We start from the raw sequence: 24,485 nt of genomic DNA on the forward strand, positions 1-24,485 counted from the left end.
CAACATTGTTAGTGGGAACAAATAAAAAAAAACCATAAAAACAGATACATAGACAACATGGGGAAAAGCAATTACAAAACAGCAATTAAATGACCCTTTAAGCGGCTTTTGAAACATATGACAGATGAACAGTTTATTGATAAATGTGAATAGCTACTCCATAATTTGGTTCCCCTAAATCTTATTGCCTTACATCCATACTTAGGACCAATATCAGTTCCACGTTTATGATCACAGATTACCTTCTTTTTCCTTTGAGAAGCTTGCATTTACTTGGTTATTACTCGAGACTACACACATAGTCACTGGTCACTTGACCTAAATCTCAGTGCTGATCATTCAGACATTCAGAGTAAGAGCAGAGGGAATCCTGTTTTTAATGTTTATACAAGTAAAAAAAATGGTCAATATTAAATAAATTAAAAGAGTGCATAACTGAACGTTGCTATTACAAAACATTTTTTAATTCTTATGAATCGTGACATTATCAAATGTGTAAATTTTATTTTATTTTGAAAATTAAATAGTTCAGAACCGGAAATCCGCTTTGTATAGTGTTGCGCTTGACGAGCTGCTGCATCGACCTTGGTTAGCTGAAGATGGCAGGGAATGCGTGGAGGTCAGCGGTATGTACCAGGGAAATACATTCATCTCGTTCAGTATTGCAGCTAACGCATGTCACTATGTTTAACTTAATGACATAAAGGTTCTTTGTCGTTCAGACAGTTAAAGACTGCAGGGAGAGAGAGAGGACCTAGCCATTCAGCTAGCTATGCGCTAACGCAGCTTCCTAGTAGTTACTATAGCAACCTGACTCCTCACTGCTGTTCAGACAGTCAGTTTGTGTTTGTTGAGATTAAGTTATTCACTTTGCTGACTCAATTAATTCATTTCTGATATGTAAACTTATACATTTAATAAAGTGATGACCTGTGACCTCGAGTTTAGTTAGGAAAATAGGAGTTGCATTTATTGTACCAGAGTTTCATATCCAATAGCACCGTTAATTAACATAAATAAACTGTAAAAAAAAACAGTAATTATCTCTATATAATTAGCCTTTTTTTACTGTAATTTTACAAGAAATATTTTACTTTTAACATATATTTATTGTTAGAATAGTCATACACCGTAAATCTAAGACCATTTACATATAAATCACAAATGAAACATGTAATTTTACGTTGTAAAAAGCCCAAATTAACTCAGAAGTTATGCAAAAAAGATCTGTATTTTTACAAGAAATATTTTTAGAATTCCATGAAATCCTTTTCTTCTAACATAAATTAAGTGTTAAAATAGAGTCACAAACCTCTAAAAAACAGAATAATTATCTTTAAAAATGATCAAGAAAAGCTTAATTGTAATCACAATTACGATTGTGATTACAAAAAAATACTGTAAATCTAAGACCATTTACATATAAATCACAAATGAAAAATGTAATTTAAAAAAAAAATCTGTCATTTTGAAATACAGAACAAAAAATGTAAAATTTCTTGAATTTTTTTTTTTTTTAAATGTTTTTTTTTAGAAAAAGGGAAAAAAATGTCAGTGATGATTTATCAGTTCACACAGGAGAAATGCTGGCAATACTGTTAGCAGTGCAGTGGATAGAGGAGGCCAGACCATTGAGAGCAATCATTTGCTCAGACTCAAGTTCATCACTAGTTAGTTTACAGTTCAGTCATTCAGACAGCAGACCAGACATCTTGATTGAAATACAACAAACATCATACAGAATTCAAATGATGGGGCTTACAGTAATATTTTGATTGATACCAGCACACATATAGGGGTCAAAGGAAATTAAATGGTAGGTAAGATTGCAAAGGAGGCTACAAAAAATAACAACATTGATTTGACAGTTATAGCCTCAAAACAGAAATGAAGAGTTAAACAGAGACTGAGGGAAAGGTGTCAGAAGGGAGGAAGAGAGGAAAGGAAGATGGTTTTACAGAATTGAGAGGAAAGTGGGAGAAATTAGGTGTGTGTAGGAAGGAACAGGAGAGATGAGACAATCATATCAGGACTTAGATTTGGACACACTGGACTAAACAGCACACTATTTAAACTAGGTAAACATGACACAGGTAGATGTAATAACTGGACAAAGGAAACGGTGGAGCATGTAATGTTGCATTTATTTGAGTCAAGGCCTCAAAGAGATTAATGTACACTTTGATTTACTAGATATTCTACAAAAGAACTCACTAAATGAGTGTTATAGAACATTATTTCAGGATCTTAGACAAATTAATATGATTGGGAAAATATGAGGTTGTTTGTTTTTTTTTGGGGGTTTTTTCTTTCTTTTTTTTTTGGATATAGTCATTATTGGCTAGAATGATCCACACTCCATACCAGTTGGTGAAGGTAATGCACCAAATCGTTGTTTGCCAACCACCAATAAACCTCAAAGAAGAAGAAGAAGAAGAAGAAGCTATTTAGCTAGCATATAATGAAAAGTTAGCTATCTACATGTTTTCTTTTATCATACATTGTTGTAAAAATCTAGTTAATTGCTGATTTGCTCAAGTTGAACACATGTCAATGAAAATGTCCCTCATCTACAGATTCTTAATCTACTAAAACAGTGGGGTTTGTCGCTCACTGGCAAGGATAAAATCAAGGCTCAGGAAGTAAGTGTGTTTGGAAAAGAGCTAATGCTAGCTAGCATCTCCCCTAGTAGCAATGTTATTCAACTATGGAAAAGGCATTTTTGCCATCTTTTCTAAGTCAAAAGTGCCTTTTCTGTAATTTCTGTAATTCAACTGAGCTAAGATAACATGTAGTTAACTTACTGTAAGCTGTCAGTTGCTTCAAAGCTGAATGTGACCTCTTGCCTCGCTTTTCCTATTGGTGTTCTTCATTACCCTCTTTTGGGGGTGATGATGTTTATCATCAGCCAAGGCTAGTCATTTACACTGAACAAGACAACAGAAAAATTGCACTTTCAACACAGCTAACATGCTAAATTTAACAAGGACTGACAACTCCTGCTGGGAACTGGATTGAGTCTCCTCTTCCACACTGTCCTTTGCAGATTGCTCCCAAGTTATGCTTATCTATCTATCTATCTATCTATCTGTCCATCCAGACATTAATCACTTGTGTGTTTCATGTAATTGTGCTGCTTTTCTTGGGTCATTCTGCTCCTAGTACATTCACTACTCCAGTAAGCTTTGCCCAGCTCACATTAGAACCTAGGTCGCTTAAGTCGTTCAACTTTGACAACATAAATACTCATATATACTGCTCTGTTGTATATTTCTGATAATAGGGAAAAACATAAAAAACAGAGCAGTATATATGAGTATTTATGTTGTCAAAGTTAAACGACTTATATTAGGGGGGGAATATTTTATTTGTGCCTGTAAAAACCTTGGCCATTCTGATTGTCAGGCATCACGGGTGGTGGGAGCTTTGAGGAATGAGACTCCACAACCCAGGACGTTCATGCGTGGGGTATGTATCGTTCCTCTAGAGCTCCTAAAAAAAATGTTTATTAAATTTTGACTCTTAAGTGCTTAATTATTATTTTATCATTGAATGTTATGCGTCTCTGTTCTGCCTCACAGATTCATACTGTTACTTTAATCCCTGGTGATGGAATCGGTCCAGAGATCTCCACTGCTGTCATGAAGATATTTGAAGTAGCTAAAGTTAGTAATGGAGGAGCAGAAAGAAACATCATTATTCACCAGGAACATTTACTAGCAAAATGGTTTTTTTTACGTTGCGTTAGATAACACGTTATATGCATTACTTCAGCACTGAAGCTCAAGAGCCAAATCAGATCAAATCAGGAAAGCAATTAAAGTCTTGAAAAAGCTGCATAATCATAATGTAAACTAATCGAGTGGTTTTGCGGTTAGGCACCTATTCAGTGGGAGGAGAGAAATGTTACAGCCATCCAAGGACCTGGTGGCAAGTGGATGATCCCTCCTGATGCCAAAGAATCAATGGACAGGAACAAAATTGGCCTAAAAGGTAATCTGCTTAATACACTTATAATTACTTAAAGAAACTACAAGACCAATAAAAAAAATTATCCTTTGTTTAGGAAAGACATTTTTACAAATAACTGACTCATACATTACTGTTCATTACAAACGTGGCACATTGGTTTAGATCTTATCCCTCCAAAAAGGATTTTTATTTTTGCAGGTGAACTAATAAATCATTTTGAATTGCTTAACAATCTACAGGTCCTTTGAAGACACCGATAGCTGCTGGCCATCCCTCCATGAACCTGCTGCTGAGGAAAACCTTTGACCTCTATGCCAACGTGCGCCCCTGTGTGTCCATTGAGGGCTACAAGACCCCCTACACTGATGTGAACCTGGTCACCATCAGGGAGAACACTGAGGGAGAATACAGTGGGATTGAACATCAGGTAAGACACTGCAACAACACATTACTTGTCCAGTTCGTACATTGTTTGTTTTTGTGACATTGTGATTATTTCCTCACTGAATCAACATGTAGGCCTATTTCCTTTTCTAGATCAAAGAATTGTATGACATCGTTTTCTTTTTTTTTTGTTTTTGCTTCCCCAGTGTAGACACCTTTTGATATTTAGGGATTGAAACATTATCATTTTGTTTTTGAAATCACTCAAACATTATTTATACTTTACACATTGTACCTGAATCTCTCTTGGATTTGTATATTTACAGATTGTTGATGGAGTTGTACAGAGTATTAAGCTCATTACAGAGCAAGCCAGCCAACGCATCGCAGAGTATGCTTTTGAATATGCCAGAAATAATCAGAGGGCCAGTGTTGTTGCTGTTCATAAGGCCAATATTATGTAAGTTGTATCCAGTACAAATTACTTGTCATTTTAAAGATATTTGCTAAAAATAAATGGCTGTCCTCTGTTGACTTTGTTTTTTCTTAGGCGCATGTCTGACGGGCTTTTCTTACGAAAATGCAGAGAAGCTGCTGAAAATCACAAAGATGTGAAATTCACTGAGATGTACTTGGACACTGTGTGCCTTAATGTAAGTCCCACAAGCTTTTGTTATGAATTAGTTAAGTGTGTATAATGTTTTAGATGGATATAACAAAGTTTTGTTAGAAGTATTGCATATTTAACATTCCTAATTAATAGTGGCATTGTTTCTACAGATGGTACAGGATCCCACACAGTTTGATATATTAGTGATGCCAAATTTGTATGGAGACATCTTGAGGTAAGTAAACCTCTGACATAGTGAACCTGGTATATTAATAAGAGATATTTTCTCCATTTTTTGTTTTTTTGCCTATTTCCAAATTTAATTGTTCAGACAGCACATACAGTAAACACAAGCAGCAAATTCTCTATACACGAACATGCATTTACACACTATTTGTAAATTATGTAATTTTCTTTTAATATACATGTAAAAAATTAGTTGGAACCAAGAAAGTAGTTCGGGCTGTGTGGATTCAAAAAGAAATAGTCTAACAATTACAAAAAATGTAAACTTAGGCAAATTCATTTTAGGCTAACCTGACCTATAATAATTTATTAATTCACGGATTTAATTAATCAAAGACAAATCAATTGAAATCTGAACTGAATACTGCAGATGCAAATTGCACTGACATAGTCTGCATCAGTTGCAAATGATGTACGTATGTACATGAAATCTAATTAGCAAGGTCAATGTGTATGCATAAGAATATATCTAAAGGTAACTGCATGTGTTCACCGTTATAGTGATCTTTGTGCCGGACTTATTGGAGGTCTTGGAGTGACTCCTAGTGGAAACATTGGCGCTAATGGTGTTGCCATATTTGAGTCGGTATGTTGTTTTTTATTCCCATTTCTCAGACTCCTCTTTCTTCGCAGTTTTCACGCCTATGATCAAAGTACATGTTGCACAATAGAAGTTCATAGTTCATTAATTTCTCCTGTCAGGTTCATGGAACTGCCCCAGATATAGCAGGGAAAGACATGGCCAACCCCACCGCCTTGCTGCTCAGTGCAGTCATGATGCTGCGGCACATGGGCCTGCACGGCCACGCCAAGACGATTGAAGCCGCCTGCTTTGACGTCATCCGAGACAAAAAGGTAATCTACTCTTCAAGTAATGAAGACATGCAGTTTTGGTTGTGAGTTCCAGTTCTGATTTCTAACTATTTTATCATCCATCTTCAAGGTTCTAACAAAAGACCTGGGAGGAAACTCAAAGTGCTCGGAATTCACAGACGCAATATGTCAACGAGTGCGGGATCTGGACTGAAATGATGCTAATAAGACCATAAGTTAATTGTTGGGGTCTCTTTACTTCATCATGTCGCGTTGTATTTGCACATTTTAAACCATAATATGTATTTTAAAAGACTCAGGAGTTGGAGATCCTGAATGTTTTATTATTCCCTCTGCTCACTCCAAAGCACTGTCTTAAAACTACCGAGCAACAGTTACTGTATATGTGATATGCATTTTATTCCTAAACTGTTTAATCTGTGGTGGATATTGTCTATTTATTGGCTGAATTTGGCGTCTTGTCTAATGTGATTGACACTGTTATTTCCACGCAATTTGTTACTTCCATGAAGAGTTGAGAAACACAAAATGTCAACAAGTCAAACTCTACATTATGTTTGTGGATATATTTCACATTGATATCAAGCTTTAATGATTTAAACGTAATCAAGCTACTGTAATATGAAACTTGCAGATGTTTTGCACTCTTTCTTTCATGTCACACTGTTTTTCTTGCTGCAATATTATGAATGTATAAAGAAAAATTAATGTTACAATGAAATCAGAAATGACAGAGTTTTTATTCAGTGTTATGCAAATGACTTGTGGATGTCAAAAGCCCTCTCAGCTGCTATGATGATGATTCCTAGTGGAAGTTATGTCCAGGTTTTTATCTAAATTGGTATAAACCACATACTGAATACCACATAATATTTACACAAAATACCGGGTAATATCTTGTCATTCAAGTAACTGGTATGATTTCAAAGCAGTAAAAATAAACTGAGAGACTAAAAAGAAATATTTCAGCCTATGAGAAGATGCATTAAAATGGTGTAACTTTATAAAATTCTCAGTATTATTCACTATTTAAAACTTAAATATGATAAAAAAAATTAATGTGGTTCCTGTATTATTTATGCATTCTGAACATAAGACATATATAATAAAATTCCATGCATGTCCACAAGAATGAGGAGATATGCAGGCGACATGATTATCATACTAACCGTTACACAGTCACTTCTATAGAAACACTACTCCTGATAGAAGCGCTCTATGACCTTGTGGTACATCTCCAACACAACAGGGCGACGAAGCTTCATTGTGGGACCTGGAACGAGACAACGATACAATGAGCAAAATTCTCAAAACTGCTTGGCTTTAAAATACATAAAGCATAATAGTATATAACAATATCTACTGATCCATGTTCTGCTAAATTTACCCAGCTCTCCTCCAGACACAGAGAAGTCCTTCTCTAGAATAGTCCACTTCTGTATGCGTTGGGCATTAGAGGTGGCTGCAGAGTTGACTCTGTTGATTCCTTCTTGAATGGTCCGGTACACTTCTTTGTCCTTTCCCCCAATGATGTCCGACACCTCGGTGGCTTGGCTGCCCAGCTGTCGGCAAAGCTCCACAGCCTCCGTACTCAGCTCCTCTGTTGGCTCCATGGTTTCTGTATCGCTACAACACTGGGACACAGAATTGAAAAGTTATATATAGATATATTTCCACATAAATCATGATCATGAATTGCAGGGAGCTTGACAAGAAGAGCATTAAAGCTGCAGTCGGGAACTTTGAGCACAAAGCTGTAAAATGAAAAAGTTTGTGACCCGGCCGCCATATTGAAAACAGTTGGGCGAAAACCAAGCACCGCCCACCGGCCGGAGCAAACTTTCTCATTTTATAGCTAAACAGTACACTACAAGATGTTTCTGAAAACATTTGAGGCCAGAAATAGAAATAGGCATTACAGTAACAGAATCTTGATTCATATCAGCGCTGTTTGACCGTTTGATCAGAGTTCACAAATTTCGCGAGCAGTGATTAACAGCTGCTGATGGTTGTTTTCGTCAACGCTGTGAAATCTTGCAAATGCCATTAGGAGCACAGAGGAACATGATTTTTTTTCAGATTATATGTCTCATGCATTACTGTCATAGTGACCGTAATATCATATTGCTCAAAGTTACCAACTTCAGCTTTAAATGAAAACTACTAGTAAATGTTTTATGTTCGTAAATTAGTTATTTTTTAAGATACAGTATGTCAAGATTACACTACAGCATACCACTTTCCATTATCTGGATAATAACTAATGGCAGATTACCTTCAGTGTTAGAAACATGGACAAGAACTTCCTCTTGTCCCCAATGAGCATGGCGTTGCTGATGATAGGCAGCTCTTTCTTCACTGCCTCCTCTATGGGAAGAGGGGGAACGTTCTCCCCTCCAGCTGTGATGATCAGCTCTGAATGGAGAGAAAGAGAGAGGACACCCTGACATCAAATGACTCACAACCAGGACAATGAAGCCCTATGTTCTGTCTAGAACAGCTTGCACTCAGGTGTGGGTAATGCACACAATGGGAGCAGGCGACATAAGACGAGCAATTTTCTTACAATAGCTTTTATTTGCTCTACCTTTTATCCTCCCTGTGATGTACAAGAAACCCTCTTCGTCTGTCTTCCCCAGGTCTCCAGAATGCAGCCATCCGTCTTCATCCAAAGCTTCTCTTGTTTTGTCTTCCATGTTGAGGAAACCCATGAAGATGTTGCGTCCCCAAAAGCAAATTTCGCCCGTCTCCCCAGAGTCTACGTTGGTCATTTTGTATAGACAGCCAGGCACCACCTTACCGCAGCTTTGAGAGAAAATAACTCTTGAAGTATTATTCATAAAATTAAAAATCCTCCACACAGGTGTTCTCAGTTATCATGATGATTAGACTTCTGCCCTTCAATCTGAGCAGAGGTCTTATCAACCAATAACTGAAAACACCTGTGTGGGTGCACAGAGGCTGTAAGCATGACAAATTGTACATACAATTGTTACGTTCCTTCATTTTTTTTTTTTACCTTGGTAGTTTGTAAGCTTTGGGACCTGACATAAAGTGAGGTCCTGTGCTCTCACTCATGCCATATGCCTCATACAGCCTGATATTCATGCCCAGGAAAAACTGCACCGTTTCACTACCGATCGGTGCTGCTCCGGAGAAGAACTTCTGACAGCAAGACAGGCCCAGGTCAGCCCGAAGCCTCTGCAGCACGAGGCTGTCAGCCAGGGTCAAGAGGAAGGGTTTCTCTTCATCCCTAAAAAAAAAACATTTTTAAAGCGAAATATCAATAAGATTAGATCATCTTTTTATGAAAAATGCATTTATGAATGTTGTTTTGGTGGGTCACTAAATCCCCAGATTTCATCAGCACTTACTTTTGCATACACTTTTGATTGGCCTCCAGACTGACCGACATCGCCCATGTCACCAGTTTCTTTTTCACATATCCGCACTCACTGATCGCCTGTTTTATTTTCTCCATTATCTTCTCCCACACTCGTGGGACACCCATGTGGGATGTGGGACAAACTTCTCGCAGAGTCGTTATCAGGCTTCCCTACAACAAATTAAGTATGCAAAGAGCTTAAAAACACATACAGTATATGCAATCAGTCAATTGTCATTTTTTCATTGAATACATTATTCCGCTCATCACTTGCCCAGCTAAAATTTTGTTTGCATTTTAGTGTTATTTAAGAGAAAAACACAGGGATAATCTGGGGATAAACTAGTAGTTGCACCCACAGTATAGCCTTACCTTATTGATTTTACCTTTAAAGGTATAGTGTGTAGGAGTGGCGACAACGTGGGCCACAGAGTGCAAAACCGTGGTAACGCCGACTACTTAAGGAAGTCTGACGGCGGCTGGCGGTACCACGGTTTTGCACCCTGCGACTCACGTTACCGCATGTTTCACAAGCGTGACAGAGAACTACGGTGGCCTTCAGGTAACGTAAAAACGTGAAAGGCTCTCTCTAGAGCCAGTGTTTGGTTTGTCCGTTCTGGGCTACTGTAGAAACATGGAGGAGCAACATGCCGGATATTCTAAGCTAATGAAAACACGATAGACATTAGTCTCAATGAAAACATTACATTCTGATGTAACAAACATAGTTATGAATATTATATTCCATTTCTGCTAATAGATCCCCCGAAATGCCACACACTGTTCCTTTAATTGAATAAAAGTTTGATTGATGAAAAACTGCTTATTCTTAAATTATTTTAACTTTAAAGGTCTGACATCGGGCCTTTAAAGTGAAAATCATTTGTTTAAGAATAAGCAGTTTATGTATATAAAATATGTTAAAACCAGCATGTGTGTGATCCAGGCATTTTTATTTACCTTTAAGGCATCTGGCTGTGCGAAGTATACCAGCTCACCCCACTGGATGCCCGTCCACAGATCATAGATCTGAGCGGCGATGTGGCTGAGAGGCAAGTAGCTCACTAGGGACTCCTGTTTAGTGTCAGCCGGCTGCATGTCCCCGACCCTGCTGGCACTATTGGCCGTCCATGTGATCTGAATATTCATCATAAGATTAAGATAGAAGCCTTGTTTACTTTTTTCATTTTTTGCCTTCCATGTAATAATGTAAGAAAAAGTCATAACACATAATGGTAATAATAACATCTGACTGAGTACAGATTAACAATAGTAACATGAGAGCTCACATTGTCATGACTGAGCATGACTCCCTTCGGCTGGCCTGTGGTGCCGGAGGTGTAGATCAGGACGCAGCATTGGTTGGCTCTCTGGCTGCCGATGATGTCATCCAGCTCTCTCTCAGAAACATCCAGACCCAGCTCCATGAACTCCTCCCACTGCCCCCAAAACAGCAACATGCAGCATCATGAGCTCAGCGGTCACTTTATAGATCATTTCATGTGATGTCAGGAGGACTTACAGAGTAAAGATTGGAGATCTTCTGCAGGGGGCGTCCACTGTACTGCACTATGGCTTTTAAATGGGGCAGTCTGTCACGTATCTGAGGTGTCAAGAGGGAGAAATTGAGTATGTTTTGCATGTGGCGAAATACCTTTTATATATTGAAGTGACAGTACCTGCAGGATTTTATCCAGCTGCTTTTGGTTTTCCACCACAATAATGTTGGCTTTGGAATCACTAGCCACATACTGGCAAGCTTCTGGTGAGTTTGTGGCATAAATTCCTGTCATTATCCCCCTGTAGGGAGAATATAGGTCATTATAGACACAGGAGAAAGGAATAAATTAGTGAATGTGTCATTGCAAGAATGATAACGGCACAATAACAACTACACTGTATATCCGGGTACAGATATAGGTTGATTCAGGTGTCTTTCTCACCCTGCCATGATGGCACCGACTGCAGAGAAGAACCATTCTACTGAATTGAATCCTAGTATCGCCACTCCATGGAATCGCTCTAAACCAAGCTGCACACATTCACAAACAATTGATAGTACTCAGTAGTTGTCATTGAGTATGCATTACAAACAATAGGTTCTCTTTTTGTATGACATACCTTTATGAAGCTCTTGGCTGCTCTCCGGCAGAACTGATAATACTCTAAGAAAGTTATCTTTTCCCATTTGTTGTCCTTCTTGCTGGCGAGTGCGTACATGTTTCCATATTTTTCAACTGAGGCTTTGAACATTTGGTGAACGGTGACGGGTCCCTCTGGACATCCTTCGTCTATTCTCAGTCTCACTGAGCCTTCAGCATCAGTGGTCCAAAGAGAACGAGCTTCGGCAAGAAGAGCAGTGTCAGCAAACTGCTCTTCTATGTTTTGCTTTCCTGAGAAAAGAGAGAAAAGGCAAATCTGAAAGCAAAATCTAGTCCTTCCAACAGAAGAATAAAAGCCATATCTGTTGTCCTGTCATTCAGCAGGCCCATGTGCTCATAACTCACCTACAGAGGCATGTTCTTCATTATCTGTCTGCACATGTGCCATATACTCCTGAGCACTGAAAAACATACAGGAAACAAACAGCTCACTCCATCTCACACTGAGTGCATTTCATCACATGAGTCTAATTTTCAGCTGCGCCGAACACAATGTCAGGCTTTTCTGGCAGAGCTAAAGCCCCCTTGCTTTGTTGGACAGAATATGTTCAATGAAAGCTGAAAGACTGTTCACTCTCACTCAATAAAACTATTATTTTGATATACATTGTGTCTGATTTAACCAAAGAATTTGGATGTAAAGGTTGCAAACCATCACAAAATAAGTCTCTTAAATAGACTTCATTGACTTATTCATAGAGTGGTGGCTAAGGGCATTTTAATACAAAGTAGTGGGCACGAAAATGTATTCAACAACTTGGGCAAAAGTGTCGAGGATACAGACAAACAAAAGTAGATGGAAAAATCTGATCCAACTGTCATCAAACTTTTTTGCATTGTGGTGAATTTGCATGCAAACTGGTGAATCTGGTTCACTCAGCCTTAACTGAAAAGTATTATAACATATCCCACGTTAAGAGACTATAGCATCTCCTCATCCTCTAGATAAAAGAACAAAAAAAGTTAATTTTAGGTTGCTTACCTCTCAAGTTGATCGTCTCCCTTCTCCTCATCAGGAGATGACATTCTGTTAGTTGTAGATCTCTCGGTAGTGTGACTACAGGTTATGTAGGATTGAGCCTCTTGATTTGCTTTTCAAAATCTGACAGAAAATCTTTTCTTGTTGGACAAGTAGCAGCAGCAGCAGTAGTATTTTTGAGGAACTGGTAAAGTAAAAAGACGTGGTTCAACAGCCCCATGAAGTTGTTAATGGTTGCGAAACAAATCAGAAAGTCCACGTGTGCACTGCTTTGGCCCGCTCACTAAGACCATGTCCAGAATTTAAATGAGATAGTCTTTTCATATGTAAAACAGTGTGGTTATAATTTAAAATCACACACGTAAAAGTAAAACCCAAATCATAACAATAGCCTACTTTCAACTTTGACCAAGTAGCCTATGAGTAACAGTAAGCTATACATCTGATGAAAATTATAATAGCTCAATATTTGAGTATGCCACAGGTTGATTAATTGGGTTTATTTGAGCTGCCTTACTTTAAGCCCTTCTGATATATAGGCTATTCCTACCTGACAGAAAGACCATCTTTGATATAAAGCATTTGTACACTAATTAGTTCATTCAAATTTACGATGACAGACTTTTCATGAGCTTCTCAAACTCTGTAGACATATTCTGGAAGTAGCACTTTTATTTCTGTTAAGTATCGAACTGTTTTATGTCAAATGTTTTACGAGCATTTGACCTTATGATGGAATATAAACTAAGTGCATTTACTGTATTTAGCCTAAGTACAATTGTGTGGTACTTGATTTACAGGTTCATTATTAATACATATACATATATATAACATATAGCCTATAATTTACAAATATATTCGGATGTATAGATTAAGATACCAGCAGTATAAAATAGTTCAAATTAGCCCCATCTTTACCAGCTGCAACATATATACAGTATATACATATACTGTATATATGTAAGCGGTTACAGATAATGGGTGGCTGGATGGATGGATGGATGGATGTTTATATAGATATATTATAGGCTAACTGGATTATTGATTTATTGATTGATATATCTTGTCAGGAAGGAGGCTAAATAACGCTCCAAATGTGCGTAAAATTTTGGTAAGGAAAAACTGTTTTGAAAAGGGGTCCCTTGACCTCTGACCCATGAGTCAGTACATGCAGTTTGGGGCAAGTCATAGTCAAGTCAGCACACTGACAGCTGTTGTTGCCAGTTGGGCTTCAGTTTGCCTTGTTGTGATTTGAGTATATTGTTTCATGCTAAATGCAGTACCTGTGAGGGTTTCTGGACAATATTTGTCATTGTTTGGTGTTGTTAATTGATTTCCAATGATAAATATAGGCTATAATTACAGTACATTTGCATAAAGTAAGCATATTTGCCCACTCCCAGTATTTAATATTTGACAAATCTTATTTTTATATATAATATTTATATTTTTTTATGTATATATATATGTGTGTGTGTGTGTGTGTGTGTGTGTGTGTGTGTGTGTGTTGTTGTTTTTCAAATCATTGACTGATTTGTGCAGCATTATTTATGTGCAAATAAATAAATAGATAATAAAAATATATAATTTAATATAATATATATAATATATATGTTTGTGTGCTGTATTAGACAAGAATGGATCAACCTATTGGCTGTGGCCTACTGTCTGCATCACAGTAGGGAGGGCACGAAAATACTAATAATGAGTACTTTTACTTGTGGTACTTTAAGTAGGCTACAGTTTACTGCTAGTACTTTAGTACTCTAGTACACACCCTCCCCTCCTCCCCTCCTCTCCTCCACCCCCTCCCAGCTCTCCTCTAGACTCCGCAGTCTAACGACACATCCGGCCACTCTTCTTCTCTCTCAGCTCTCCAGAAACTTCTGCTCCGTGGAGCCGAGCTGCTACAAGAGAAACCAGCCATCTTCCTCCACCATCCTCAGTGGAAAACCAGCGAGCTAAAGCTAGGACAGTAATATCACCTGAGTAGTAAGTAAGCACACCACGCCGTCGTTTACAATCCCATGTAGCTACACGGCTACTACATGCTAACGGGTTCATTTAACATAAGCTAGTAATGTAAAGGGTTGACATTTAACCACACGTGTTTCCTCTGCATTATGCGTAACGTTACGCAACTGTGTCCGAGCCAGGCGTTCAGGCTAATGTGAACTTTAGTGGGTGATAATAATGTTAAATTCAGTTTTTTCCCCAAGTAGCTAACTGTTAGCATTGCATTTATTTATTTATTTAAAAATGATCCCCATTATCTGATACCAATGGCACCAGCTAATCTCCAGCTAGTACATTCATTTATCACATACATACTATATATACAACATCATATTTGTGTTACATTAATAACATTCAAATGTTCAAACATATATAAATGTCACATTCATACACAGTCTTCCACAGTCATTTAGCCTGAAGGCCCATCATCATCAGGGAAAAGGAACAAACTGGATCTCTCCTGCTTTATTGTTGCTTCAGGTTTGTCACCATGGTTCATGAAACCGGCTACTACGATCTGCTGGGTGTCAACCCAGCAGCTTCACAGGAGGAACTGAAGAAAGCCTACAGAAAGCTGGCTTTGCAATTTCACCCCGACAAGAACCCCGATGAAGGAGAGAAGGTAAGTTAGTGTTAGTTATACATACAGCCAGTAGGGTTGTCCCTGCAGCCCTGTATGGGCCGGCAGAGGAATGCCCCTTTCTAATTATAAACTGCACGCCTGGTTGTTGAATTGACCCTGGAGCTCTCTAGAATGATCTGGCAACTGCTCCATTTATTACGCACAGCACAGGCACATCAGCCCTCCTCACACTGAGCTGAAATGCATTAAAAAGGCTATAATGTAAAGAGGTTGTGAAATTAAAATGAAATTCACTGTCCTTATAGACTGTATCTTAACACTCACGGGCTCATTAGGCTGATGGATTAGGAAAGAATTTGGTCTGACACATTACAGATGCCAGCCATCGGCACATTCAGTGTTATTATCATTAAATATGGTGATAATGTACCCCAGTATTCATAATCTCTGGATCAGGAAACATGAAACTAATATCAGTCATTACCACTTACGAAAAAGTAGGGATGCACCGATACCGATTTAGGGATGTCACGGTACCAGAAATCTAGTAGTCGATACCAATACCAGTGAATTGCCACGATTCTCGATACCAATTTCGATACCACGGTAAAAAAAACAACAACAATCTTTTATTAAAAACATTTGAACATTACAAAAAACAGAGGCATGTAGCCTTTAAGTAATAAATAAAAAGAGTTGACCCATTTTGTACATTTTGGCGTATCAGCGGCATGCTATCAATCGTTAGTAAGACGGCGGACACTACATACTGACCGTGAATGCATCTCGTCCGTCAGCTCGGAGTAGTAGGAGCAGGAGGCAGAGGATTTATTGTCGCAGCGAAAAGCAAACGCCCCTCTTTGGCAATATTTCACGTTTAATCCCAATGCTATAAGGGAACCATAATGTTAATGAGGTAATCCCCGCGAGGTGGATGGAGCCGTCACAGCCGGTGTGCACGGAGCAGCGGTGCCAGGTAGACCCCAGCAGCAAAAGCGCTACCGGAGAGCCAGACACACTGCCACCCGACAGTAAAGATCAGAGTCAGCGCTCTGCACATATTGACCATAATCTTTCTTGTAAAATGTCCAGTGTAATCGGTAACACCGGTGTTGTCACAAGTTTATTAACCGGTGGGAAAATGTTCCTCCCTGCCTCATCACTACCAACGACCATTACAGGCATCGTACGGTACCTTCGGTACTGTAGAAAAAGAGTACCGTCACTTTTTTTTGATTTTGGCATCGACTTGGTACCGAAGTATCGGCTCTCGTGACATCCCTACTACCATTACCTGATCGGGTATCGGGCCGATACTGACTCGAATGGCTGGATCGGATGTCGGTGACAATTGGGCCGATCTATTCAATTACATTTTAAGTCTATATACTATATTCATTATATGTATCCTGGAAATTTTAATTACTGTTTAAGTTTTGACCAACTTGTTGATGCATTAAAACGGTTTACACCTGAATTGTAATTCAGGTTTTGAAGATTTTTTTGCCAAGTTGTTGGTGTACGATTTATTATTTTAACAATTCACTAAATTGATATTATCTTTGTATCTATTTGTTACATTTTGTTTTACAAAGTTAGGAAAGTGATGTTGAAGCCGAGCCTGATCGTATGTCGATGATTGATTGATGTGTATCAGACCGGTACTCGGTATCGCGACTGATTGGTGCATCCCTACTAAAATCAATAGTGGAGCGGTTCATTGTTTATGAAAGCTTTCAATATAGTCGTTTTCAAAAAGTAAATTTTTCTTTTGTTTATATTGCCACAGTTCAAGCTTATATCTCAAGCATATGAGGTGCTGTCTAATCCAGAGAAGAGAGACTTGTATGACAATGGAGGAGAACAAGCAATCAAAGAGGGAGGCATGAGTGGAGGAACTTCCCCAATGGACATGTTCAACATGTTCTTTGGAGGTGGAGGACGGATGCAGAGAGAGAGAAGAGGTAAGATTTATATAAATCATTTAGCAGCAGGCTTTTTAATATATTCAAATACCACTTTACATAACCGTTTAACTTGCTTTTCCTGTAGGGAAGAATGTCATCCATCAGCTTAGTGTTACACTAGAGGAGATGTACAAAGGCGGCACCAGAAAGCTTGGACTTCAAAAGAATATCATTTGTGAAAAATGTGAAGGTACGTAGTGTTTTTTAAAAAAAAAATGTATCCCACATTAAATGAAAATTGATTTAAAAGTTAAGTAAATGACATTATTCTGTTTGATGCAGGTTATGGTGGTAAGCAAGGTGCCTTGGAGAAGTGCTCAAGTTGCAAAGGAAGAGGAGTACAAATCAAGGTGCAACAGATTGGGCCAGGCATGATTCAGCAGATCCAAAGCATGTGTGCAGACTGCCAGGGACAGGGCGAGAAATTTAGCTCTAAGGACCGCTGCAAGGAATGCAACGGGCGCAAAGTAGAACGCAAGAAGAAGGTTCTTGAAGTAAACATTGACCAAGGTATGTTATTTCCCCCATCTGAGATACTCATATTTAAAAAAAAATTTAAAAAAAATAAATTAAAAAGTTAGTCTTGTAAATGTGTTTTGCAACGCAAACTAAAGATAAATGTGTTGTGCAGGTATGAGAGACGGTCAGAAAATTACATTCAATGGAGAAGGCGACCAGGAACCTGGACTGGAGCCTGGGGATGTAATCATTGTCCTGGATCAGAAGGAGCACACCGTGTTCAAGAGAAAAGAGGATGATTTGAGAATGAAGATGAGCATCAAACTTGCTGAGGCTCTGTGTGGTTTCAAGAAGACCATTCAAACGTTAGATGACAGAAATCTCATCATCAGCTCACTTCCAGGTAATTGACTGATCAGCTGGTCTCCAGTGCTGCCTTGTCCGGTAGACATTGTTTGAAATTCAAATTTCATTTTTTTTTTTAAATCAACAGGTGAAGTAATCAAGCATGGTGACATCAAATGTGTTCAGAATGAGGGCATGCCAATTTACAGGGATCCTTATGAAAAGGGACAGCTTATCATTCATTTCCAGGTAAGCTACACTAAACAAACATTTCACCAGTGTGACAGGATTCAAATCAGATTCTTATGTTGTAGAAAAAAACGTTCATTTCAGCTAATTGTAATTCATCCCACAGGTGGAATTTCCAGAGAAAGACTGGCTTCCAGAGCATCTCATGTTCCAGCTGGAAAGGCTGCTTCCTCCCAGGGAGGACGTGATGATTACTGATGACATGGAGGAGGTGCTGCTCTGTGAGGTGGACGGGCAGTCACAACAGAGAAGCGCCAGTAGGGAAGCTTATGAGGAAGACGAGGAGGGTCCCAGAAGTGGAGTGCAATGTCAGACCCAGTGATCATAAAAACAAATTGTTGTAGCGCATGTGGGTTTTTGTTTTTTTGTGAACTTGCCTTTAAATTTCCGTTTTTCACAAAATAATGCAATTAAAATGAGTTACAACTGGTTTAAAAGAGTTGCCGAAGCCATTTGGTTGTGCAACTCTCCTGGGACACAAATATGCAAGTGGAGAACTCTTCATGTAACATTTGTGCTCCCAACGTTTCAATACTGTATTTTGGTGTCACTGTCTTGTGTGTTCTCTATTTAAGATCTGCGTCTTTTATATCCGTGTACATGTTTCTAAAGAAATCTATGGCACATATGTTTTCTTTTCAGAAGCTGAAAGGACTACTTGCTTTCTGTGAAGGTAATTTCAGTCATGACAAACATTTTTGGTTATTTCTCAATAAAAAGTCCCAGAATGCCTCAACTTTTACAACAGATTTCTTTATTGACTTAATAAGATCTTACTTTTTAATCATCTTGCATGTTAAAAATTTTGCTAGTTTATAAATGTATCATAAAAGTTGGACATCTGTACAGTGACAGAACCTGCCATTCATGAATGCACAACTGCATTGTAATCGATGGAAAAATAAGGGATTTATCAACAGCATGGCTTCATTACAGACATGATTTAGTGTGCAATCCCTTTTTAGTGCTGCTTCCTCCTGAAAGAGCAACCTGTAAAGCAAAAATGAAAACGAGTTAGAATGCATTCTACTTAACATGTGGATATGTACATATAAAAGGTAGAGATACTTTGCTTTATTACACAGCTTTGTTGAACACTCGATTCTGCTTGGTCAATCCCAGCATTCTACGGTCTGTTATTTCTTTATAGCAGAACACTGCTATGTATAACAGACCGTTGCTATGGGCGCAGTTCTGATGTCGGACTCTGGCGGACCATTTTTGAGTCGTATGGTGCCTTCAAATGAAACTCGTGAACCCGTGTTTACAACATGGGAAGTCGTGTACACAATATGCGTGGCATTGAAGTTAAGTCGAGAACACCGCCGCTAAGCAACGACAATATTAACGTTACTGTCGGCATCTAGAAGCCACAGAGGCTAACAGTTTAGAAAGCTAGCAAGTGGGTAACATAATGCAGTAAATGCAAAGGCATAATGACAGAGGAAGAAGATGAGGCCATTGGGAATATCGACATTTTCCTCAGAGCTATTATAAAATTCTGAAGAAAAACAATATATGACTACAATTACAATATATTAATTTATTATGCACCAAAAAATGTACTTCCAAGGCCTCCGCCATTTCTGACAATGTCAACAAACACGTCACAACACGAAACTTTCCTCTTATGAGGTTGTGAATACCAATATATGGATTCCTAATGGACTCTTCTGGTGAACATGGTAAACATGAACCTATTTGAAGGCACCAAAATTATTGATTTCTTAAGTAAAGAGCCTTGTGATAAGCAGGATAATGTACAGCTAGCTAAATTTATTTCACAACAATGACCGGCTCGCTGTACATTATCCCTTACTCATACTTTAACAAAGCACTTACACTAGCAATAATACACATTTTTCATGTTGACATGTCATTGTAGGAGAAGCACAGGTGTATTTAACAACATTAATGATAGCTGCATTTCACTTAGGGGAGGCCCTGGTATTGTGCATGCTGGATTAGCTTACCTGGAAACGTAATGAAACTGAGCCAACTTTAATGTTATCACTTTCACCTATGCTTTTCCTGCTATGACAAACAAAGGCCCGTTAACTTTTGGGGGATGTTTTACCTTCTGTCAGTCTGGCCTTTCCTCCTTTTGACTGGCACAACACGGTTGCGCATCCCACACAGAGCACCACTGTCTGAGCATGGCTGAACACTGTGGTGATCTTGTAGCAACCTGCCAAGAAACAGAATTAAACTGTATATTAAACAATAGGGCCATTATATATTGTTATAAATGCACTCAACTGAAGGTTTCATGAATGTAATGTAAAATATAGCTAAATCACTGCAAAACACATGACAATGGCTCAAATTAGGGATGTCACGAGAACCGATACTTCGGTACCAAGTCGATGCCAAAATTTTAAAAAAGTGACGGTACTCTTTTTCTACAGTACCGAAGGTACCGTACGATGCCTGTGATGGTCGTTGGTAGGGATGTGACGGTGAGGAAAATGTTCCCACCGGTGTCACCGATTACACCGGACATTTTACAAGAAAAGATGACGGTCAACATGTGCAGAGCGCTGACTCTGATCTTTACTGTCGGGTGGCGGTGTTTGTTTGGCCTCTCCGGTAGCGCTCTTGCTGCGGGGCTCCGCTGCGGGGGTCTACCTGTCGCCGCTGCTCCGTGCACACCGGCTGTGACGGCTCCATCCACCTCGCGGCGATTACATTATAGTTCCCTTATGGCATTGGGATTAAATGTGAAATATTGCCAAATAGGTGTGTTGGCTTTTCGCTTCGACAATAAGTCCTCTGCTCCTACTCCCTGCTACTCTGAGCTGACGGACCAGATGCATTCACGGTCAGTATGTGTGTGTCCGTCATCTGACTATCGATTGATAACATACTGCTGATACGCCAAAATGAACAAAATGGGAACAATTCTTTTTATTTATTACTTAAAGGCTACATGCCTCTGTTTTTTGTAATGTTCAAATGTTTTAAATAAAAGAGTGCATGTTGAATTACATGGGATTTATTGTTGTTGTTTTTGTTTTTTACCGTGGTATCGAATTTGGTATTGAGAATCGTGGATATTCACTGGTATTGGTATCGACTACTAGATTTCTGGTACCGTGACATCCCTAGCTCAAACACACTGCATCAAATCCTTCACTGTATCTATTTCTCATTGTTTATGCATGTATCACAGGATTTAAATCTACTGTACCTGGGCACTTCACGTCCATAAAGTAGGAGTTGGGACTTTGAACAAGCCTTTTCTTTTTATGTTGTCTTCTCTCATGCTCAATAGAAGGGTGGAGGAGATCTCTGGCAAGCTAGGGTGAAAAAAATACAAATCAGAGGTGGCATTTCATTTGACTTTTTTTTTTAGGAAGTTAGACCTGACTTTTCAGTAAAGTTAACATACACTTTAATTTTTGCCGTCAGGGCTCCCAAACTCTGGACTGCACTTCCTATAGAGATACGATCATCTAACTCTGTATCCACTTTTAAAAAACTTTTGAAAACACATTTTTTTAGGATAGCATTCCTATAAGTAGAAGGGTATAAATATATGTTTGTATACATCCGTTTCTGGACGCATGTGTACATTTATACACATTTATGTATATATACTGTATATTTGTTTTATCAACTTGTACTACCATTTTACCACTTCTACTATTATTGATATGTTCTGTGATGTTCTGTTTTTAGCAGTTACCATATATTTTACTTTATTTATCTTCTTTTATTGCTGCAAAACATTTGTTCATTGAGATGAAGGTAACACAGTTTATAGTCTAAGTATATAGTATATAAGTCTAATAAAGTGAGGGCCAAAGTGCAAATGTACTACGGAGTATTAGGGCCACATTGAGGGAAAAAACATTTGAGATTTACAGAATAAAGTCGTAATATTACGAGAAAAAAGTCGTAACTTTACAAGAAAAAAAGAAAATAACACGTAAAATTGCTACTTTATAATATTATGACTTTATTCTTATAATATGACTTTTTTCTCTTAAACGTCTGACTTTATTCTGTTTTAGCAGTTACCATATCTTTTACTTTATTTATCTTCTTTTATTGTCTTGTGAAGCACTTTGTAACATCAGTTTTAAGAAGTGCTATATAAATGTATGTATGTATTATTATTATTATTAGACAGAGAACACTATATCCAACATAATAAGACTTTATTATGGAAATTTAAGGTTCTTTTTTGAACACATTAGGTGAAGGACATTACCATATATGTTTTACTCTATCTGCTTTTATTGTCTGATGTTCTGTTTTAGCAGCTACCATATTTGTTTTACTTTATTTATCTGCTTTTATTGTCTTGTGAAGCACTTTGTAACATCTGTTTTGAGAAGTGCTATATAAATAAATGTATTATTCTTATTATTAATTAGCTTGACTGCTGTTGCACTCTACCATTATCTAGTTATATATGTTTTCATAATGTGATAGACAAGATAGTGAAGTGTTTTGTTATGTTTTTTAAGGTAACTTCCAGACGACACGACAAATAAGTAAAAAAAATGTTAGCTAGCTGATGATTTAGCAACAGCATGAACACGTGTAGGCTGTAGTTTATCCCCATATACAAGTGATGTTAGTTAAATTGTGTTTATATAGTCCATCTGGTGAGAGTGACCGACGGGCCTTGTGTAACAGAAAACACAGGTACAGACTGTTACCTGGCCCAAAATCACTCCGCAACAGGCTATATACACATTTGTGTTCCAGCAAGTAGTCGCCGCCCTAATGCTATGCTAACTAGCTTTCCCTACATGTGCTGCTGCTGCTGTCAACAACACAACTTCTAGCTTTCAGACTACATAACTGCTCTGTTCGACGGTGGCAACTCGGCAATAACAAGCACTGGAAGTTTACAACACTGTGTATGAACTCAAACAGAAGAAATGAGAGAGATATTGTAACTTACAGGCATTTTGTTATGGTGATAGGCTGGTTTTGCTGCGCATACGTGGGCTGGTTGGACCAGAGAGACAGGAGCTGAGCAGCAGCTGTGGGTTGCCAGGTCTGAGATTTCACTGAGTAAGCAGGATATCTTAGAAACCTTTAGAAAGGTCCTTAAATTAAATGAAAAGTAAGGGTTAGGTCAGGGGTCATCAACCTTTATTATCAAAAGAGACATTTTAGGGAAAGAAAAAAAAAAAAAAAAAAAAAATCTGTCTGGAGCTGCAAAACATTTGATCATTGTGATGAAGGTAACACAGTTTATAGTCTAAGTACTGTATATATTATATAAGTCTAATGCAGTGAGGGCCAAAGTGCAAATGTACTACGGAGTATTAGGGCCACATTGAGGGAAAAAACATCTGAGATTTACAGAATAAAGTCGTAATATTACGAGAGAAAAGTCGTAACATTATGAGAATAAAGTCGTAACTTTACAAGAAAAAAAGAAAATAACACGTAAAATTGCTACTTTATAATATTCTGACTTTATTCTCATAATACTACGACTTTTTTCTCTTAAACTTCTGACATTATTCTCATAATATTATGACTTTATTCTTATAATATTATGACTTTTTTCTCTTAAACTTCTGACTTTATACTCATAATATTATGACTTTATTCTCATAATACTACAACTTATTTCTCTTAAACGTCTGACTTTATTCTCATAATATTAGGACTTTATTCTCATAATACTACGATTTTTTTCTCTTAAACTTTTGACTTTATTCTCATAATATTATGACTTTATTCTTATAATATTATGACTTTTTTCTCTTAAACTTCTGACTTTATACTCATAATATTATGACTTTATTCTCATAATACTACAACTTATTTCTCTTAAACGTCTGACTTTATTCTCATAATATTAGGACTTTATTCTCATAATACTACGATTTTTTTCTCTTAAACTTTTGACTTTATTCTCATAATATTATGACTTTATTCTTATAATATTATGACTTTATTCTCTTAAACTTCTGACTTTATACTCATAATATTATGACTTTATTCTCATAATACTACAACTTATTTATCTTAAACGTCTGACTTTATTCTCATAATATTATGACTTTATTCTCATAATACCACTACTTTTTTCTCTTAAAATTCTGACTTTATTCTCATAATATTATGACTTTATTCTCATAATACTACGACTTTTTCTCTTAAACTTCTGACTTTATTCTCATAATATTATGACTTTATTCTCATAATACTACAAATTTTTCTCTTAAACTTCTGACTTTAGTCTCATAATATTATGACTCTATTCTCAAAATCTCAGATTGAATTTTTTCCCTCAATGTGGCCCTAATACTCTGTCATACC

At 37.7% G+C, this 24,485-nt stretch overlaps 4 protein-coding genes across 6 annotated transcripts; 2 read left to right on the forward strand and 2 right to left on the reverse strand.

Moving 5' to 3' along the window:
- The first annotated feature begins 526 nt into the window (after positions 1 to 526).
- Positions 527 to 6,767, forward strand: idh3a (isocitrate dehydrogenase (NAD(+)) 3 catalytic subunit alpha). Of its 2 annotated transcripts, XM_074632886.1 has the most exons (12): positions 536 to 626; positions 2,577 to 2,642; positions 3,406 to 3,468; positions 3,582 to 3,665; positions 3,879 to 3,993; positions 4,212 to 4,399; positions 4,683 to 4,816; positions 4,907 to 5,009; positions 5,137 to 5,201; positions 5,714 to 5,798; positions 5,915 to 6,067; positions 6,156 to 6,767. In XM_074632886.1, the coding sequence occupies exons 1-12, from the start codon at positions 600 to 602 to the stop codon at positions 6,237 to 6,239; spliced, it is 1,167 nt and encodes a 388-aa protein (XP_074488987.1). In that variant the 5' UTR covers positions 536 to 599; the 3' UTR covers positions 6,240 to 6,767. The 2 variants fall into 2 exon arrangements, with proteins under 2 accessions (XP_074488988.1, XP_074488987.1); XM_074632887.1 differs by lacking the exon at positions 2,577 to 2,642 and having other exon boundaries at positions 527 to 626.
- Positions 6,768 to 6,923: 156 nt separating this feature from the next.
- acsbg1 (acyl-CoA synthetase bubblegum family member 1) lies at positions 6,924 to 13,091 on the reverse strand. The gene is made up of 15 exons (XM_074632885.1): positions 12,785 to 13,091; positions 12,576 to 12,707; positions 11,939 to 11,994; positions 11,553 to 11,824; positions 11,375 to 11,463; positions 11,111 to 11,231; positions 10,954 to 11,034; positions 10,721 to 10,870; positions 10,392 to 10,568; positions 9,421 to 9,602; positions 9,066 to 9,299; positions 8,634 to 8,851; positions 8,322 to 8,461; positions 7,434 to 7,680; positions 6,924 to 7,319 (listed from the first exon to the last, which is right to left on the reverse strand). The coding sequence occupies exons 2-15, from the start codon at positions 12,617 to 12,619 to the stop codon at positions 7,243 to 7,245; spliced, it is 2,088 nt and encodes a 695-aa protein (XP_074488986.1). The 5' UTR covers positions 12,620 to 12,707; positions 12,785 to 13,091; the 3' UTR covers positions 6,924 to 7,242.
- Positions 13,092 to 14,392: 1,301 nt separating this feature from the next.
- Positions 14,393 to 18,936, forward strand: dnaja (DnaJ heat shock protein family (Hsp40) member A). 2 transcript variants are annotated; one of them, XM_074632892.1, is made up of 8 exons: positions 14,393 to 14,564; positions 15,069 to 15,210; positions 16,961 to 17,135; positions 17,224 to 17,328; positions 17,421 to 17,648; positions 17,770 to 18,000; positions 18,091 to 18,191; positions 18,298 to 18,936. In XM_074632892.1, the coding sequence occupies exons 2-8, from the start codon at positions 15,079 to 15,081 to the stop codon at positions 18,511 to 18,513; spliced, it is 1,188 nt and encodes a 395-aa protein (XP_074488993.1). In that variant the 5' UTR covers positions 14,393 to 14,564; positions 15,069 to 15,078; the 3' UTR covers positions 18,514 to 18,936. The 2 variants fall into 2 exon arrangements, with proteins under 2 accessions (XP_074488993.1, XP_074488992.1); XM_074632891.1 differs by having other exon boundaries at positions 14,394 to 14,568.
- On the reverse strand, positions 18,929 to 23,267 carry rps27l (ribosomal protein S27 like). Its single transcript, XM_074632895.1, has 4 exons — positions 23,110 to 23,267; positions 21,382 to 21,490; positions 20,269 to 20,379; positions 18,929 to 19,181 (listed from the first exon to the last, which is right to left on the reverse strand). The coding sequence occupies exons 1-4, from the start codon at positions 23,113 to 23,115 to the stop codon at positions 19,153 to 19,155; spliced, it is 255 nt and encodes an 84-aa protein (XP_074488996.1). The 5' UTR covers positions 23,116 to 23,267; the 3' UTR covers positions 18,929 to 19,152.
- Positions 23,268 to 24,485: the final 1,218 nt, after the last annotated feature.

Source organism: Sebastes fasciatus, chromosome 4, assembly GCF_043250625.1.
Source record: "Sebastes fasciatus isolate fSebFas1 chromosome 4, fSebFas1.pri, whole genome shotgun sequence".
In the NCBI taxonomy this organism is placed as follows: Eukaryota; Metazoa; Chordata; class Actinopteri; order Perciformes; family Sebastidae; genus Sebastes; species Sebastes fasciatus.